Below are 20,815 nucleotides of genomic sequence, written 5' to 3'. Positions count from 1 at the left end.
ATTATTACAACTTATTCACGTCAAGCAATATTCTTTTAAGGCTTTCCTCCCTCCCCCACCCCTACCCCTCGCACTCTCCCTCCCTCCCCCGAGTCTATAAACGGTGAAATTCGAACGGTACATATGTATATGTACGTATGTATGTACTTAAGAGACGACCTCGAAGCCGATCAGGGAGACGCGATTAAGCTAATTAATGTAGAAAACAAGAATGTACATACGCGTGACGAGATATTAGATAAATGGACCAGGTTTTACTATGAACTACCTACCTGGAAATTTTCCGCTCGAGTACCTTTGCCATCGCGACTGTAGTAACGTTAAACGTCGATATCGCGACTCTCTTTACTTCCTGGACGCAATATGATCGAGCTACCTTGTAATAATGATATCTAATTATACCTAGCTATATGCGCTAAAGGGAGGATACCAACCGAATCAAAAAAAGAAAAAAAAATGAGAAAAGAAAAGAAAAGAAAAAAAAAAGGAAAAAAAAGTGTGTTACACACTTATTATCCTCGTGATTATCCCTCGTGTGATCATCGTTATATGAAAAAATTAACAAATAAGACGTTCCCAGGAGTTCGACACTTTCGTATATTTCTAATTTAAAAATAAACCGTGAGAAAAATTTTTCAAGTGAAATTCAATTGATTCATGAGTATATCGCAAGAATTTCATTGAAAATTTCAACATTTTGTTCGATGGAATATGAAAAAAAAAAAAAAAAAAAAAAAAAAAAAAGAAAAGCATCTTTCACAGCATTTAAGTAACTTCATATATATATATATATATATATATATATATTGTTAAAAATAAGAAGATATATACATATATATATATATATATATATATATATATATATATATATATGTATATATCTTCTTATTTTTAACAATAACAACGAACATAAATAAAATCGTTCTCTTGCTTACTCTTGCTTATAGTAAATCGATTCCGTAATATCATCCTACTTTCCATTATGTACTAGGTAAGAGATCATGTTCACGCTTCGACCATCATAAATAAACCGCATCGTCAACGACAGTCACTAGAATTTACACCCTTTCTACGTATCTCTCTTTCTCTCTCTTTCTCTCTTTTCATCGAGACATCATACTTTTTTCTTTTAATGATTTACATAGTACATAAAGATCAAAGATAGTTCTTACTGTCTAAGAATATTACGACAGTTTGTCGATAGTTTGTATCGTCCATATTTCTATGAACATACAACATGCTTATCGATCAATGAGATTCATACGTCCGGAGAACGAAGAAGAAAAACTTGGATATTGAATTTATAGAGATAACCGCAATAATTCAATACTTGAGACTAGCAACTTTCATCGAAGATCACTTACCTATACTGAGAAATGACCAACCGGCAAGTGAGAGAGAGAGAGAGGGAGAAGTCACATGAAATAAATGAGTACCCTCTAATTACTGGCTGTCCCTATAGCTATCGCTATAACATTCTCTTTCCCTTTCTCTCCTTCCCTTTCTCTCTTTCCCTTTCTCTCTTTCCATTTATTTCTTACTATAGTATAATGTTAGCAAGCTCACTTTCTCGAATATGTTCATGGATCTACAAAACCCGAATGTATAGATATAACTGTCCAAGTTACATCGTACCCTCCGAAGGTGGTACTTACACGGTTAATAATTAAAGTGAAAAACAACCGAGTAATATGGCCTTGGGCTAGATTTAAATCATTCAGGTTCGACGGTAAAAAGGATAATGTCGAGGTCGTAATAATGCTTTGTGAGTAATACGAGCATGGAATCACTCGTTTAATTTACAACACTTAAAAAGAGAGACAGAAACAAAGATAGAGAGAGATAGAGATAAATAGAGAGAGAGAGAGAGAGAGAGAGAGAGAGAAAGAGAAAGAGAGAATGTGCCAACGTTAAGAGTACTTAAACGTTCATTTCGTCGGATAGAAAAAAAAATTAGAGAATAAAAAAGAAATAAAAACTGGTTGGTATGAAAAAGAAAAAAAAAAAATATATATATATATATATATATCAAATAGAAATAATATTCAATATTAAACGATCGTATCCGTAAAACAGAGAAACAACAAGTGATTCGATCGAGAAACTAACTTATCGTAAGAATAACGATTGTAATTAACGTTAACATCTACTATTAAATGCACAACACGCCTATACTATTGATGAGATTTAGAAGAGAGCCGGTTTATACGGACGGTCGATTACTTTGTAACGTAACCATAGTGATAAAGCTTTTAATAAATTAATTAAGCTTGTTGAATTGTACGTGATTAGACGTAATCGTCGATGCGAAACGATATAAGTGTTACCGAGCTGTCATTTAGAATTTTCATTGAAAGTTTCGATGAGAAACGTAGAACGACGTAAACGATAATTTCTTTAAGAATTTTAAATTTCCATAGCAATAAATCTTATATATATATTTATTAAAAGTAAATCGTATTAAGGAGCGATGGCTATACATACATACATATATACATAATAAAACATATATATATATATATATATATATATATATATATATGTATATGTAACTAGGCATTACTTTCTTGCATTGACATTTTTCAAAGGAAGAAAGAAATTTTTCTAAAGAAAATTTCACATATCCTTTGACGGATAAAAAAAGATTTTATTCTTACGTTTTTACGATTGACGTTTATAATCTTATAGATAAATGAAGCGAATTTGAAAATTCAAGATTAAATGAAACATCTGTTAGTTTCTCGTTAATTTATCGATTAACATTATATATCCCATCGAAATAAAATTAGTCGTTTTTATTTAATTTTCTAATTGTTAATTTGAGATCTATCGCAAATTCGATATAACGTAATGTTAAATCACATTTTCAATCTCATCAAATCCATCCCTCGGAGAAGAATATTTTTTCGAGGCTTTTATAACGACTATAACTATTCTTATCTATGACCCCCTTCCTATCCCCTTCTCTTCGATATCCTTTCTCCACCCTTTACCCTCTTTCTCTTTACAACCTTCTTCTTCATACTTCTTTCTCATTTAACTGGAATTTCACAGCGTGTTGCTCGAGCTTATCTACACGGACAACGTCATTAACGACGGATCTTCATAGAAAGTACTTACTCGCATTTCATTAAATTCTTGCGCGATGTCCGGCTCGTTCCGTTGGAATCATCGCAAACGATCAACTCAGAAATAGAGTCATCAACGTCTTAATTGAATCCAGGGACATAGAAGAAAATGAAACGTCCACGATACTCCAACGAGATTTTCATCGTGATAATTTGTCGCCAAAATTTAATTTGAATTTCATTCAAATTTTATGTTAATAAATGTCGTTTTCTTGATTTGGTTTTTCTTTTTTCTAGTCTTTTTTTTTAGTTTTTTCTTTTTTTTTTTTTTTTTTTTTTTTTTTTTTTTAAATGTTCAATCTACCATTATTACTAGATATTATTTTATTATCAAAGATAATAACATAATAACAATATATTGAGATATGATTTTGTATCGATCGATTTATATATTACGAAAAAAAGAAAAAGATATTTATAGTAACGTACAATTATAAAAATATTAATTTTATCTAAAATTGATCGATCGATTATCGTCGATATCAATATTACTTTTATTTTTTAATAAAATGATAACAATATACACGATCGCTTTAAATTTATTTGATCAGTATTTTTATTAATTAACGGTAACTATACTGACTTAATAAATAAAGATACATATATGATTTCGTATATTTTGGAAAATATTAATTACCGTTAAGTTTTCATTCTAACGGATTCTAATTAGTCTGAAAATATGTTCACAAGCTATATATGATATTTAGGTATGCGCTAAACTCGTTGAATATATCGTGGCAAAGTTATACGTTTATAGTACGGCGTATAACGCAGCTCGATAACGATCGTACGATAATATATCTGACTGTTGGAATCGCAAGCGTCACGCTCTATTGCGGTGTTCGAGATATAGACCGAGAGAGGACGGGAATCTTTCTCGATTTACTTTGGCACGCCATCCTGAAATTGCCTAAGGATTTTACTGATCTACGAGAAGATCGAAGCACCTAATCTCTTTTCCTACCTTCTTCTTAATACTTTGCTCTATTTGTTCAGGTTCATTAGATTAACTACTGGAATTATCATAGAAACTTTAGGTGATCCATTTCTTCCGTCGTTTCGTAAAATAAAATCAAATAAACCGTCGAGAAAAGAATGCATTTTTTTTTTTTTTTTTTTTTTTTTTTTTTTTTTTTTTTATATAACGAACGAACATAGATTCGTATTATTTGTTAAAATTTATTAGATTAATCGTAATCAATTATTATAGAAACTAAAGCTGATTGATTTCTTTCGTTATTTCATAAAATAAATTCAAATAAACCGCCAAAATGAAGGCGCACTTTCTGAAGATTTTTAATCAACTATTCTATTTGTTCGAATTTATTAGATTAACCATCACAATTGTTATAAAAAACTTAAGATAATCCATTTCTTTTGTTATTTCGTAAAACAAATTCAAATAAATCGTCAAAAAAAGAGTGCACTTTTTAAGAATCATAATCAACATTATACGTTTGTAAACACATTGTTAACGTCTCTAATTCGATTTGATTTTGCATAAATAATCGTTGCATTGATCGCATTCGTAAAATAAAAAGAGATATGGAATTTCACAAAAGTAGATTAAAACATTCGGTGGATTAAAAATCTTTTAAAAAATCTCAAAGAACTTGAAACGCGTAGTGGCATCGTCGCGTGACCAATGGCCGACGCATTATTACCAGTGCCACGACTGCAAAGGCGGATGCGTATTGAATAGCTACGTGCCTGAACGCGCATTCGTGCGTGAGAGGAAACAGAAATGCTCTCAAACGTACGATCCTCGAATACGCATACGCATTCTGTGCTGAAACAGACTTATATAGAATATATATATATATATATATATATATATATATATCGAGTGACTCATTTTAAACGATATGACTAAATATATTCGTCCTATTGGTTTTATAAATAAATGTTATCAAATCAAAATTACTAGGTTATAAGGAAGTAATATGTAATATTTATTACAGTAATTTCATTGATATTTCATCGAATCATGGCTCTCTCTCTAATATTACTAATATCCTTATTATAATATATAATATAATAATATAATAATATAATATATATAATATTAGATATATACTATATTGTATTGTATCGTATCCATATTGTATCCGTGTCGTACCCGTGTCGTACTATACTATTGTTTATATTTACCTATTATACTATACTATAGATACTTCGATGAAATATTGATAAAAAGGCATATTATTGGTGTTCTTTGGATTCATATTGATATTCTTTACAACTTCAATTCGATTTAAAATGTTGATTACCATTAACAAAAATTGATTATGACATACATGACTTGAAAACAAGCCCCTTCTATGAAATAGTTGTAATAAATATTACACTTTCCTCTCAAAATATAGCAGTTTTTATTTGAAATATTTTTTTATAAAATTAATAAGATCGGTGATATTTAACCATATCGTTTAAAATGAGACACCTGATATATATATATATATATACCATATGTTAACAGCAACAACAGCATCAATAGCAGCAATGAGAATACAATGCATGAGCGAATGCAGCACGTACAAGAATATCGAGACTAATGTTTGTAGGTGGTATACACATATTTTGCTTTTTCTTCTCGTTTCCTTATCGGTACTTTTAGCGGCCATTAAACTTCATCTTTTTCGAAAAATCAACGACATTTGAGAATCGAAAGTGATCGTTCGACAATACCAACAATTTTCATAAATAAAATTGTATATATATATATATATATATATATATATATATATATGTGTACATGAAAGAAAGAAAGCATAGGTGATGGTTATATGTATCTATTTTTGCATACTTGGTTTTTTTTTTTTATAATAATTTTGAGGTTAATTTTAAAGTATTATAAAATAAAATGAAAAATTAGAATCGAATAGACGATTTGAATTTGTTATATCATCCCTTCGAAAATTTATATATAATATATTAATATAAGATATTTACCAGCCATACATGCCCGTCGAAAGTAGTCCTTTCCGAAAGAAGAATCCAACGGATAAATGAATATTCGTTCAGCTTGTATCCATCATAGAAAAGAACGATGATAAATGATGAAATGAAATATAATGAAAGAAGACACGAACGTACACGCACCGCACAACCACACACGCGTACACAAATACACACACGCACACGCACACCACACACTAAATACGCACGCAAGTACGTACACTTTACCACGACGAATTCCAATCAACAAAAAATCTCAACTACATCACTATTAATCAGGTTACATCGTTCGCGAAATGTACGAAAGATATCCACTCGAAATTCGTCGATCGAAATTTTTAATCGTGTTCTCATATACCGTCGATGGTATTCTCGATAATAAGCGGGTTTTCGAAACCGCGCTTCGAACGAATCGTTTATTAACGTCGCAAAAAAAAAAGGTCGATTGGCGCGTTTTTGAACCGGGCCAATGATCAGCGCCACCTGCCTAATAGAGGGAAAAAAAAAGAAAATATACGTTCCGAAACGGCGGTAATTTTAATCGCCGTTTCTTCTTATTTCGTAATAAAATTTTTTCTTTCTACTTGATATATCAGTGCAAGAAAAGACGTTCTACTATCTAGATATCGAACTGTCTCGTTGCAATTGTGCCCCGTACGATCATATATTTTTTTTTAAATAAATCTGATTTTTTCTACGTACAAGATAATTGAAATCAAATTTTCTTTTTCTCCGCGAGTCGAACGAACAATTTGATTTTTGTTCGTCGGAATAAAAAAAAGTACTTTCTTATCCACGCATCGAGCTCTCCGTACGGATGGCATACAAAACATTCATGCTATTGACTTCGATGCTCGAACGATCGCATGGTCGCACGTCTTTCTCTATTTCTTCGATATAATTCCTAATTATCTTGTATCACTGATGACGGTCGAAGAAATAAAAAAATAAAAAAAAAAAAAAAAAAGGAAAAAAAAAAAGAAAAAAGGAAAAAAAATGAAAAAAAAAAGAGAAATAAAAATAGTGAATGACACTGAGAGAATACACCCTGAAAATCTATCGTAAGATATCACTGAAAATCTTTCGACGATTTTAACTCAGTAAAAACGGATTTCACTTCGTACACATTAATGAAAAGGATCGTATAATGCATCTTACAATTAGACACAAAAAATTCGTTAACATTTACACTATACTAATAATTCCTTCGTTAGGCTTTTCGTCACTTGTTCGATAATAACACCGTGAAAACGTTTTGGAATTATCATGAAAAAAATTAAATCCAACTCGAAAAATAAAGTAGCCATATTCGAAATAAGAAGGACATATAAAAAAAAACAGACGACTGCAACCAAACCCAAAGGACGGTTGCATTGAGACTGATCCATGGATCGTCGAAGAGACCGGTGAAACCCACGAATCGAGCGAGGGGATCTGTTAGATCCCCACTTCACCTGCTTCTCACCCCTTCTATCTTTCCTTTTCCCCACCTCTTTCAACTGACAACGATCGTTTCCTCTTCCTTCTGGCAGCCCTTGCCATTCCCTCTTTCTTTTGTCGTTTAACAAGAAAAATGGCGATTTCTTTTGTTCGTTCGATTCTTTAATATTTAGGATTTGCGATGATAAAACGTCGAGAAATTATCAAGAACTTCATCTTCGAACCTACCTGACCTTCTTTCAAACTTGATATAATTTTTTATGATTATAATTTTGAGGAAAAGAAAAAAATAATTATACTCGAATTTTTTTTTTCTTAATATACCAACATTTCGATAAATATATCGAAAAACATGAAATGAATGTCTCGCTAAACAATTGCACATAAAGCGTTTTTTATTTTCCTTTGGCGTACAATGTTTTAAATTATGAGGTTAAAAAAAAAAATATATTCAAGTATTTGAACGATCATGTAAACAAAAATTGATTCCAAATTATCGGTGAAAAATGGAGACAAAATTTATATATATGAAAAAATATAGATATTGTAATTATCGTAACTATATTTTTTCTGTAAATATTTCTTCTACGAAACCTTCCCTCAGATGAATTCTTTTTTATAAACATATATTATTTTATTAAATTATGGATAATTACGCGACATGATTTATTTGAATAACATAAATATTATCATTAGAAAAAATGGCATCAACATATTGCAAAAAGTAAAATGAAGACATATCAAAAAAGAAAATTCTCCAAAAATTAGAATCAAAGTCTTTAGATTAAATCAATTGGTATAAAAATGGATAATCAAATGGAAAATGCTCAGAGAAATCGGGATCGTAGGCTGCGAGGATTGCGTTCAAGATCGAACGCAATCTCGCCGATCGAAAAATTTGAGAATCTTCATCAAACGTGGAGATTAATCAGAGATTTGGAAAATTATGGACCAGGTGGTTTGATCCATCTTGTTGCATTAGCTTATGTAACAGGCGCGGTGATAAGAATTTGGAATTCGCAACATAAGTTACAACGAACAGTTGGTGAAGAAAATGATGGAATTCCGATAGACGTAGAATTCCATTTAAGAAATAAAGACAATACAGGTCATTGGACCTTTCGGGGTAGAGGTCAACCGAAAGATGTTCATATTGATTTAAATAATTGTCTTTTTTCTGTAATCGCCGAACAAACCGGTATAAATGCTACCGAATTAAGGCAAAGAACAATACAACAATTAAAAAGAAATGTAAGATTGTTAGCAAATTATATAAAAGAGATTCAATGGTTAGAACAAAATAATAGAATAGTTTTGTTGATTGGTGGCGCTCGATATATCGGTACATCGTCCGTGGACGCATCAAAGATCTTAGATGATTCACAAAATAAGAATTGTTATGGGAGTTTTGCAAAGGGACATCCCAGAGGACATGCTTCAGCCCCCTACGCTGCTGGGAGGTTCGACAGCGCAGAAAGTTATTCCAAAAATGGTTGGAAAAGCGCTTTTCTGAATAGAGATGATCAAGACAAGGCTGCACATGTTGCATTATCTAGTCCTGAAGCTCAAACAGCTATGGAAAAGTTGAACGAAGGTTCGTTCTCCGAACAGGTTTACTTAAATCTAGATAACTTGGGTACTTTGACAAAGGAATTTAATAAAGGCATAGAATTTGTGGATGGTCGTCCTGCCACGTCTGAAAAATATATACGCCAATTGGTTCTCGTCATACGTCATCATGAGAACAAATATAATGATCCAAACGCGCCCGTTTTCGTGCATACATTTTATCCAAAACTATACTGATCCAAATTTCCTGAGAAAAATAAATACTAATCCGAATAATAATCATTATTCCATTATGCGTTCAATGTTTTATATTTGTTTTAAAATTGTTTACCAAGGGAGTAAAGGATACGATCTGAAAATGAGGATAGAGTACGATGGTACGGTAAGTAAAAAAGATTTACAATAAAAATTAGTTTATTATTGATGTCATCTCACTCTGTATTTACACCATGTCCAAACCAACGATCGCATACTTGTTCGCGTTGCTTCTAATTCATTCATCATATTTGAAATTTCTGTCTTATTAACGTATTCACAACCATGATCTAGCATATTTTCGTATTCATCTATTTTCCCAATAAAATGTTTAGAAAAATTCACGATATCTTTCATATCCTCTTTACTTACAATATTATTTAAATCCTTTGATACAAGTAATTTTTGTAAAAGAGTAAGATATTGCTCGAATGAGAATATACTTATCCCTATAGTCAAACGTGTTTTCAAAGATAAGAGAATCTTTAATAACAAAACTTTATAAGAATCATATTCTTGCTTGACCCATAATAGGGCTTTCAAAATATTAGAGACAATGTTAATTAAAAGAGTTACGTATTGAGGATCACAATTTTCCAATCGTATTACGGTTTCTGTCAACCAAGAAAGTAATCCGTATCCTCGTATAAGTAAACGACATGATTTAGGAATTTTCGTGCTCGATTCGATTACTTCTAATATGAGTTTCTGAAATAAGGATTGCACGTTATGAATCATAAACATTACGAAATTTATATAATTATTTTTAATCCGTTGGAAATATTTTTTTTTTGTTTACCTTCGTTTTTATATCTGATAACAAGCAAGTAAAAAAATCTAATAACATCTTGTATAGCATGCATTTACATGCAATCTCTACATCCCTTTCCGTTTTGATACCATCACGAATAGTTTCTAAAATCCAATGTCGGTGTTCCTTATGATGAACATCAGAACTATGAAATAATTGTAATAATTCCGGTATTGTGTTTAAGTCTAATGCTGGCTTGGCCATAAGAAAATTATGAAGTGGCAAATAAAGGGGATTTAATGGTTGAGTAGCTATTATAGATGTTCTGGCTAAAAATGTAGATACTAAACAAATTATATGCATATCATGCAAATTAATTTCTGTTGATAATATTCCGTTACGTAAGGAATCGATAAGTCGCATCCAAAGAACTTTTTCTTTGAAACTGCAATAAACATAAAAATAAAATTATATCAATATAAAATATTTAAAATAATCATTAATCTATATATATATATATATATTTGGAATAATATACCTTGATGATTCAAGATGAAAATAATATCTTGAAATAACAGTATATGCCGCCATACGAACTTCGCTATGATTGCTACTACATGCCATTAAGATAAGAGCCAAAGCTCCGCTCTGTGTTATTTTATAGCATGGTACGATATTATTATCCGATAGTAAGTAACACAATAAAGGTAAGTAGAATGCTGGGTCATAAATATCACCTGCATTATACAGTTCACTACTCTGTATGTAAGATTATATATCAATATAGTTATCCGATACATGATTTTATAATGTTCACATATTTTATATCGATTATTTCAACATAAAAAACGTACCTGTAATGATCTATTTATTGGATAATATTTGACAGTATTTTCGACCATTTCTTTCTCAAATAATGCTAATACTTCAAAAGTAGAAGGTTGCCTCCAAAGTGCAGTGCTTACATCACCTTTGACACTATAATGTATTGCCGCTGCATTGCCCCACAAATATGGACGGTATTCGTTAATTTTAATATTATTACGTTCATAATATTGCAGTATCTAAAAAAATCTATTTTGTTTACTACAAATAAAAACTTATATACATCTGTTAGTATAATGTTTAGTAATAACAAAAAAAATTAATTTCTTACAAGCAAAATAAGTTGATCTGTTTCAGAAAGGGTAGCACCATAAGCTGCTAAATAAAGTGGTATATGTGATGATATCATTACAGACTTGTTTTTCTGAATGAGAATCCATAGCAACTGTATTACATCTTCTAAAAATTTATAATACAATATGAAAAATAATGTTTTATACGCACACACACACACACACACACACACACATACAAATTTTTAGAAAAAGAATTGAAAAGAATTATATTTACTTTTTATTACAGAAGATTTTAACATGGTATTAACAAATTCGGAATGAGAAGTCATCATTTCAAATATCGTCTTAGCATAATCGTTATTGCTGTCATCTTTACATATCACATCACATAATGTGCATAGAGTTTTTAATATTGGTAGATATGTTTTGTTATCCTTCGTTAATGAGAATCCTAACTTCAGCGAAAAACGGATAAATTGAGGCCAAGAATGATTTCTACATAAATCTTCAAATATAAAATCATTCTTTTTTTCTTTTAAATGATTGATTGTACTATTCAGTTTTTCACATAAAAGTGTTAGCTTCTCTATATTTTTACATTCCTTTTTTAATGTTAATGTAATTATGTGAAAAAGTATTTGAACAAAATTCATTATTACTTGAATATCATCTTCCTCTAAAAGTGCATATTTGTAATATAAACTTTTCAGTAGGTGTATATAACATGTATGAACCATGTTTAATTGATCACCAATTTGTAGAACAGTATAGCATATATTTTTACATGTTTCTAAATCTAACAAATATATAACATATAAATATAACATATAATTATATAATTAAAATATATGTAATCAAACATACTTACCAAATGAATTGTCAATTATATAACAAATAACATTTGTATTTTCTTCTATCCACTTTTTAGATTCTGTGGGATGTGATATATAATGTAATATTTCATCCTTATAAGAATCACTTAATTTTTTTATTAAATCTTCTTTCCATTCATATTTCAAATTATTTTCTATTATAGATAGTAAGTATGTATTTTCTTTCATATTTTCATATTTAAGTGCATATTGTATAAATGAAGGTAAAAATGTTACATTTCTGCTGAGTAAAAATGAGATCAATTGTGCATTTGTATCTTCAATGTTTTTTTTCAAAATTGATTTAAATACATCTGCAAAGAAAAAGTTGTTTTAAATGTATTTATATTTGTAATAAAAATATATTTTCATAAATATAACTTACTTGTATCAATAGCAGCAATATTATGAGGGAAATAATATAGATATTCTCGTAAAGCCGTTTCCCATAGATTAATATCTGATACATGATGTTGTCTCAAAAAGGTCAAATATGAAAATGCTTTCTTAATAAAGTGTGTATCTAATTTTGATACTTCAGAATGAACAGATCTGATTTTTTCATTGCATAGAAGTTGCAATAATTTTGGAAAAATGTATCCACATATTGATAAACTAGACGTGTCTTTTAACATAAACATATTTTTTTCCACTTTTGACAATTTAATAAGCAAATCTACAATATCTTCTGCAGTAAGTTGCAATTGTTCCAATAACATAATAATATTTTTATATGAGGAAATATATTGAACATGACTTTCATGTACTACTTTCTCAATTTGTATTATAGCCTTGTTTTTATATGGCGTAAGTAAATCAATTATAGACAACTTATATTCATCAATTACTATTTGACAAATATCAACAATTAAATTTATTATTGTACTTCCAATAGCGCTCTCATCACGATAGAAAGAAAAGTATTGTAAAATTACCGGATGACTAAAAATTGTTTTTACAAAATTTTGTACAAATGTAGAATTATCTTCAATCATAATGGTATTTGCTATATTTAATAAACATATTATGACTCTTTTATAATTATTAAATTTAACTTCATTTAAATCATTTTTACGAATATCATGTGTGAAATAAAATGTAATCATTTTTTGCAGTACTATAATTTCATATGTCGATAAGGAATGATTTATTGCTACTTCTTCATTTTCATATTTAAAAATTAATTTAATATCTCCGGTGAACAGTTTGTTCAATTTTATTGTAGAATTTTTCATTAATGCTTTACTTAATTTGTGCATAATATTCATAGATGAAAATATTTTTGGTATACTTATAGGATTACTATTGGAACACCAACTAAGTAAATATTTTTCTGCTTGTAAATCTTGAATATCCGTAATCAAATATATTAAAGGTTCTGGATTAACTTGATAATGTAGTGTATGTACTAATATATAAGAAATATATTGTAATAAGACAGAAGTAGAAGCCATTTTTAATTTATGAATTGCACAACATAAAATAGGTGAAATAGATGTAGCTGATTGCATATACAACTTTTTAATATTCTTGTCCTTTTCTTTTCTATCTTCGATAGTATAAAGTTCGTATAATATATTTTTCAATGTATTAGCATTTATTACCTCAGCGGAATTAGCAGCTTCTTCTGCCGTTATTATCATATTTACATACTTATCCATATGTTTATTAGTAGTTTTAATGAGCTTTATAAGCCAATTTACTACCTCTGCTTTGTCCACAGAATTATGTACATTGCATAAACCATTAATCCATATATCCATTTGTTCATGACATCCTTCAAATATTCCTGTTACATTTAATAACGTTTTGATAGTTGTTTTTGCATATGAAGAAATTATAGATGAATTTTCATTTAGAAGAAGACTTAAAAATAAAAATGTTTCTACAAATGTCGTTTTAGATGGTGCAAATTCAGATGAATCTAAGGCAAGCAAAAACTGTATTGCTTTAATCCTTAAAATAATTAATTCATCATTATCCACATCATATAAATTATTTAATCCAGAAAACAATAAATTGGGTTGTATATCCAATGTTATATCCAAAAGTTCTGGACATATATCATTATATGTATGAAGTACATTTAAAATTGTAGAAAAATGGTTTTGTTTAGATGGCTCAGATAAACAATTATCTTCTTGTAAATTATTTACATCTGTAGTTGTAATAAAAGCATCTGTCCATACTTTTAATATTGTGTTTAAATTAGGTACAGTCTTCATGATGTAATCCATCACACTATTTTTTACTTCAAATATATTCATATTATACGATTTTGTAGCTAATAAATATTTCTTCATCTGATTTATCATACTTAAAAATAATTCCATAGCTTCATGCCGTACAATAATACTAGAATGATTTAAAGATGGTATAATTGCAGCTTTTATTAATAATGACGGCACACATAATGATCCTATGGCATTGGTCAATTGAGATATATTTAATTCAGGGGAACATGTTTTCAAACACATGTCCATATCTACTGTTTCAATTATCTGTTTAACAAATGTTATAACAGAAATCCACTTTTTAGATACTCTAGGTTCTAAATAAGATTCTAAATAGCTTAATTGTGATCGTATCAGACTTGGACAAGCAGCCATTATCTTTACAACTAAATCTGATGGTTTTACATGTTCCCAATGGCGATCTAAGCTCTGAAGAACAGTATTTATCAATTGATTATTATGTTTGTCACGTGAAGTACCAATGGTACGATCATGAAAAATTATACCATGTCGATGAGATGTGAGCAAAGTGATTAGAAAATTATGTACTATATTAGTAACAAGCTCTTTTTCTTCTGCAGGGACATCTTTTGTAACAGTTTTATTACGTTTTCCCTTAGACCAGTTATTTGGTCCTTTCCAATTATAAAGGGAAACCAAACTTTGAACGATAGGTGTACAAAAAACATACAATTTTAATGTTTTACTAATACCGGGGTTTTCTAAAATATATTTTTTTATACTAGCCAATACTAAATTAATAATTTCTGGTTTATCATAAATCAATCCAGGAAAAATGCTAGTAAGTACATCTCGTTTATCTAATAACGATTTAATAACTGTAATATTTCCTTCTATTAAAAATGCAAGAATGAAGTGAATGTAACATGTTCTTACATTTTCTGGATCTGATGGTTTTGCATGTTGTAAAAGAGATTCTATGACTTTAGGTTGAAAAGATAAATGAGCTACCAGCTCTCTAGGAAGAGTTCCACCTAAGGATACAATTGCTGTAAGCAATTTCAAAACTACTTTATGCTGTTTAGCATTACTTTGAGTAGACAGCATCGAATATACAGAAGACAAATGTGAATTAATTAAATGACGACATGCCTCTTCTGCACTTGGTAGATTCTGAGGAAAATTTGCCAGAATCTTCATAATCAAAATATTTATTGCTGTAAACACTGTAGCAGCTTTGCTTATATTCTTGTTATCAGAGTTATCTAACAATCGCAATACTTCAAGAATATTTCCACCAGCAAGTAAATATTCAGAAGCCAAATCTTTTTTTTTATTTTCTGTACATATAGTTACAAATGTTTTTAATTCATCAAAACCATTGGGAGAAGTAAAAGCTTTCCTAAAATATTTCCCAGATAGTCCTTTTGTCTTAATTTTAACAACTTTTTCATCAGAAATTTCATTCTCGTTTTCTTTAATTTCAATAGAAGTTTTATCGTTCTTTTCAGTTATATCATTCGTATGTATTTTTGAAAGTTTACGTCTTTTCTTTTTAGGTCGTTCAATAGAGTTTTCATTCTGAATAATAGTGTCTTTTGAATTTGTTTCATCAACACCATTTACTCGTTCATTTTCTACACCATTTATAATAGAAGATCTATTCCTTTTTCGTTTCTTTCGTCCATCACTAGCACTTATTATTTCTATAGCACTCATTATCTCAATAGTCACTGGTGACATTATTTTTAGTTTTTCTTATATACTATCTATTTTTTATAATAGCACCTTAAAACAATTTTGGACACAAACACTCATCTTTAGGTATCATAACCTATCCAAACGCAATACCACGTGTACGGACATATTGAAGTTATCATATAATAGAAAAGGATTCAATATTGCCAATAGATTATAAAATTTTCGAACATTTTTTAATAATCATATATATATATATATAACTTTTTTGATTTAAAAAGTCCAGATTTGTATGTACATATATCTAAATTAAAACAATTAAAAGATATAGATATATAGAATTTATTGATAATTTGTAATAAATTTTAAAAACTGTATTAGCGCGGGTAAATCAAATCGCACCAATCACGATACTTTGATATTTTTTACTTTCGATTATTTATACTTTCGATCAAATTTTTGAATTATTTAAACAATTTGAAACATACTCGAAGTATACCAAACTAATATTTAAATAATTATTTATCCTCGTCCAGTTAGCATTGAAATTTTAATTTTCGACAAGTGGTATGTCACTCCAGTATCGAAAATTTTTTGAATAGTCACCGTTAGGCCGCGGTTTTCTAAATGTGCTGAGACCTGGTACGGTTATTACTTGCGATATATTAAAATCTAATTGTAAATCATGTAATGCAAATATCATTGGACGAATGGTTGCATATTTCAATGTATTTTTACATTGAAATTACAAAATCTTTTCAATCAAAGTTTGACTAAATATTAAAGTACTGATTCTTTACATTGCTAATTTCTTACTAAAAGCAAGATTTTATCAATTATTTGATAAGTTATTAGTGAATATATATATTTATATATCATTTTTATCAAAATTAAAACATTATTTCTTTCGCACACTATTTTATGCGCTAAAGGGATGTAACCTACATAAACTTATTTATACAATGATACGATAGACGCATGAAGGACATAGTGTTCCCAACCATTAGCATTTGTAGTTCATATTTTGTCCGTGACCTGTCGCTGAAGTCGCATATGTTTCGAGTATAGTGGCGGTGAATAACCCGCCAGTTTATTATATCTGTCAATTAATCTAATTAAATTTTTTATCAAATTTTTCTCCTTATCTCTTTTTAATTATTTCTCTACGTACTTGTATATTATAAACGTGTCGTATATTTTATTTCCCCAATAATAAGTAATATATTTGTATATATATATATATAGATAGATATATTATATTTATTATGATGTATTAATTCGTGACATTATGTTAAAACCGGCATGGATAATTTGTTTGATCCTTCAAACATATTATGTTACAAATGTAATTGCATCGACAGGAGACAGATCGCAAATTTACAATCAGTGTCTTATGAAATATCGTATTAATCATTGTAAAGATGGTACGTATTCAAAATATTGTAACTTATTTTATAGTTATAATTCATTTGATTTATAATTAAAATTTATTATGAAGATACTTGATGAAACACCTGTTCTAACATTTGTATTATTTGTTTTATTTGATTAGGTTTTAATTCTATAGAAAATTGAACTTCCATTAAAAATTTCAATAGAACATTTTCTAAACATAACATGTTATAAATATCCAATATTATAAAATACTGATGATTTATATCTTTCAATGTTTTCTTTCCGTACAGATACTACTTTTATTAATCCACCATCTCTATTCCTTTCGTTATTATCATGGTCTTGCATTGAAGATTGTAAATATATTTGCATGTGGCATACAGTTGAATATTTTGTAAATCATGGTTTGACAGTGCCACAGTTTTATGGAAAAGTGAGTTATAAAAGTTATTAATAAAAAATGTGAATCATGTAATTTCTATTTATAAAACTAAAAATTATATAATAAAACTATATGTATATTTTATTATAGTGGCCATTTATACGTATTTTTGGATGTCAAGAACCAGCTTCTGTTTTATTTTCAATATTTAATTTCTATGCTCATTGGGTATTATATTGGAAATTTAAAAGAAAAATAAATTCAAAATATCCCATGTTCTATGTTTGGTCATATTTTAGTTTTGTGAGTATTTGGACATTATAATAATATAGAAATATTATAAAAAAAGTTTATATAATTAATGTAATATGGTTGATCATGATGCTTTAGATTTGTTTAAATGGATGGTTTTGGTCTACAATATTCCATGCACGTGACACAGATTTTACAGAAGTAATGGATTATTCATGTGCATTTGCTATTGTACTGACATTATTATATTGTATGTCATTAAGGTAAAATTTATATATAAATATATATATAAAATTTATAATTTATATATATATATATTATTAAAGTACTTTAATTCTGTAGTTATAAATAGTGTATAATCGAAATTTTTTATTGATTATAGAATGACATACAAACATACCAAAACTTTTATTATACTTACTTGTTGTTATATTAGTATTTTATATGCGCATCTAACACACTTATGGTCTGGAGCAATTAACTATGGATACAACATGAAATTTAATATAGTAATAGGTAACATCAACTTATGTAATCATATAACTAAATAATATATTTACATCTATAATTGTAATATTTTACAACTATAGGTTTTTTAACTTTTGTAATAACAATGTCATGGTGGTACCATGTCAGACATAAAGTACCTCACGCATATCTCATTGGTTGGTTTAATATCTTAGCAGTTCTTGTTACTTTATTAGAAGTGCTTGATTTTTCACCAATATTTTGGATTTTTGATGCTCATTCTTTATGGCATGGATTTACAGCTCCACTTACTATTTTGTTATACAGGTATAAAAATATTATATACAAATAATTAAAGTAAAAAATAATATAGAACTTCTAATTTATTAATTCTTTTTGCAGGTTCATAACTTTAGACTGTTTATATTTAAAGACATATGACAACAAAACAATATTAAATATGCATCATATCCATTGATTTAGTCAAAATATCAGTGGCGCTTTTTTTTTAGTGAAATGAAATCGTTTAATGTTAATTTTTTTCTGTATAAATATATAACAGTTACATTTTCTATACAGTGCAATATAAAATATCGATAAAGTTATTTCTTGTCTTTAAATATTCATTATATTTTTAATAAATAAGTACCAAAATTAGCATTTGTTTATAAGCATGTATATTAGTATTTTAAATGGCAGTTTAACTTATATAGGCAGTATCTCCAAGTCTTGACACATAATGAGCTTCTACAATTTATATAACATTAACCCTTTTTACATTTTCAATATACAATGCGTTTATATATCACGCTTCCTTAGATCATCTTTTTTCAATCAAAAGGATTAATGTATCATACCATAAGTGATGCTTTCATCATTTCATTATTCTCTTTTCTAGTATGCTCTCATTGTTGAGGATTCTCTAAGTTATTCAAGGAATGTGTTACATGTGTATTACATATGTAACTGGAATTCATAATTATTTTTGTATCAAAATGATGATTAAAAAATATTGATAAATTATATAAGATAAATTTTAATCTATCTACACACCATTAATTTTTTAATAAAAGTATAAATACTTAATTTATAAGTTCATGATTTATATGTGCGAGCATTCATTGTATTTTAACTTATATGAAAATAAGTATCAATATTATAAAAGTTTCAAAATTGACCTTATGAATCTACTTAATCAATTAAAAACAGTATATATATTTAAAATTATAATGACTATGTAAATCTTAAAGTACTATTTGTTTTATTTGTAAATATTAAAAAAAAAAAAAAAAACTGGAAAAATTTAAAAGCACGTTTATCACTTATTTATGTTTCAATAATTTGCACAGTGTAAAGATGAACTTCAAAACAAAAAAGTTTCTAATAGAAGTTACATCTTCCCTTCTACTCATCTATTTTCTTTTTTTTTTCTTTTTTTTTTGAAAATTATTAAAATATTTCATATGTTTTACATAAAATTTAAAAACTCATAAAATAATTATATGAACACATTGGAAGAAATAATTCATATAAATTGATATAAAATTTCATTTTGTATAATATAAATTTACCTTACGAAAATATATAGCACTTTTTTATAAAAGTATTTTCGATAACGATAATAACATATAATGATACTACCAATTATAAATTTATATTAATCTATAGGGCAATATCATTATACGAAGCAATACGGAATTAATGAAAAAATTTTTATTTATATGTCATTTTATCTAAACTGTTAATTTCTTTTAAATAAGGCAATATGTAACTTTTTTATAATAATCTATTATTATAATAATATCTATTATTATAATAATATACTATATACTTCTGATAACATGGCAAAGAAAAGCGACTTTACATATTGTAAATATGTCCTTACACACATTATTACTCCATGCATACACGTATGCACACTTAATATTATTTAAGTAAATAAATGTTGCTATTAGCATTATTTTGTAGCAGTCTTCATTGTAGACCTAATATTATAATTCAAACAATGATTTAAAATGATGATGTATAATTTCTGCTTTATTATTAAAGCATGATTGTAAACATATTCCTGATGATAAAAAATAAGTAATTTAAATTTCCTTCGACTGAGATAAATTAAGTGATAAATTAACAGCAGCTATCGTAATATGATCTATCAAAATAAAAATACTATGTCAATATAAATATGTAAATACATATACTATATATAAAAGTATATCTTTTAAGAATAGTGCTAACACTATTATGGAAAAAAAAAGTAAACTTTTAAAAAGAGGTCATTATCACAATTTTTTTTTAAATTGTATATATGTACTCTTTGCTGCTTCTGTT

General features: G+C 28.1%; 4 protein-coding genes across 10 annotated transcripts in view; 2 read left to right on the top strand and 2 right to left on the bottom strand.

Annotated features, from left to right (window-relative positions):
- Positions 1-7,452, bottom strand: part of LOC124950356 (ankyrin repeat domain-containing protein 6) — a 131,765-nt gene extending 124,313 nt beyond the window's left edge. For 4 of the 7 annotated variants that reach the window (XM_047497053.1, XM_047497045.1, XM_047497036.1 and 1 more), the window contains exon 1: positions 6,081-7,452. Coding sequence is in view for 4 of the 7 variants with exons in the window: in XM_047497036.1 (XP_047352992.1) it covers positions 6,081-6,091 (11 nt within the window). In the remaining 3 variants the exon portion in view is untranslated. The remainder of the gene's footprint in view (positions 1-6,080) is intronic. The other 3 variants (XM_047496933.1, XM_047496943.1, XM_047496968.1) reach the window with 3 other exon arrangements.
- Positions 7,453-8,330: 878 nt separating this feature from the next.
- On the top strand, positions 8,331-9,332 carry LOC124957380. The gene has a single exon (XM_047514379.1). It carries the CDS (start codon positions 8,331-8,333, stop codon positions 9,330-9,332), a length of 1,002 nt encoding a protein of 333 aa, XP_047370335.1.
- A 159-nt stretch (positions 9,333-9,491) lies between these two features.
- LOC124952292 (nucleolar pre-ribosomal-associated protein 1) lies at positions 9,492-20,021 on the bottom strand. The gene is made up of 8 exons (XM_047501911.1): positions 12,480-20,021; positions 12,091-12,408; positions 11,497-12,018; positions 11,258-11,385; positions 10,956-11,165; positions 10,640-10,860; positions 10,150-10,546; positions 9,492-10,058 (listed from the first exon to the last, which is right to left on the bottom strand). The coding sequence occupies exons 1-8, from the start codon at positions 16,030-16,032 to the stop codon at positions 9,522-9,524; spliced, it is 5,886 nt and encodes a 1,961-aa protein (XP_047357867.1). The 5' UTR covers positions 16,033-20,021; the 3' UTR covers positions 9,492-9,521.
- LOC124952338 (post-GPI attachment to proteins factor 3) lies at positions 17,015-19,983 on the top strand. Its single transcript, XM_047502054.1, has 7 exons — positions 17,015-17,411; positions 17,673-17,815; positions 17,915-18,067; positions 18,155-18,279; positions 18,399-18,532; positions 18,607-18,811; positions 18,887-19,983. The coding sequence occupies exons 1-7, from the start codon at positions 17,276-17,278 to the stop codon at positions 18,960-18,962; spliced, it is 972 nt and encodes a 323-aa protein (XP_047358010.1). The 5' UTR covers positions 17,015-17,275; the 3' UTR covers positions 18,963-19,983.
- Positions 20,022-20,815: the final 794 nt, after the last annotated feature.

This window comes from Vespa velutina, chromosome 1 (genome assembly GCF_912470025.1).
Source record: "Vespa velutina chromosome 1, iVesVel2.1, whole genome shotgun sequence".
Lineage (NCBI taxonomy): Eukaryota > Metazoa > Arthropoda > Insecta > Hymenoptera > Vespidae > Vespa > Vespa velutina.
This window is presented reverse-complemented; position numbering and strand designations above follow the sequence as displayed.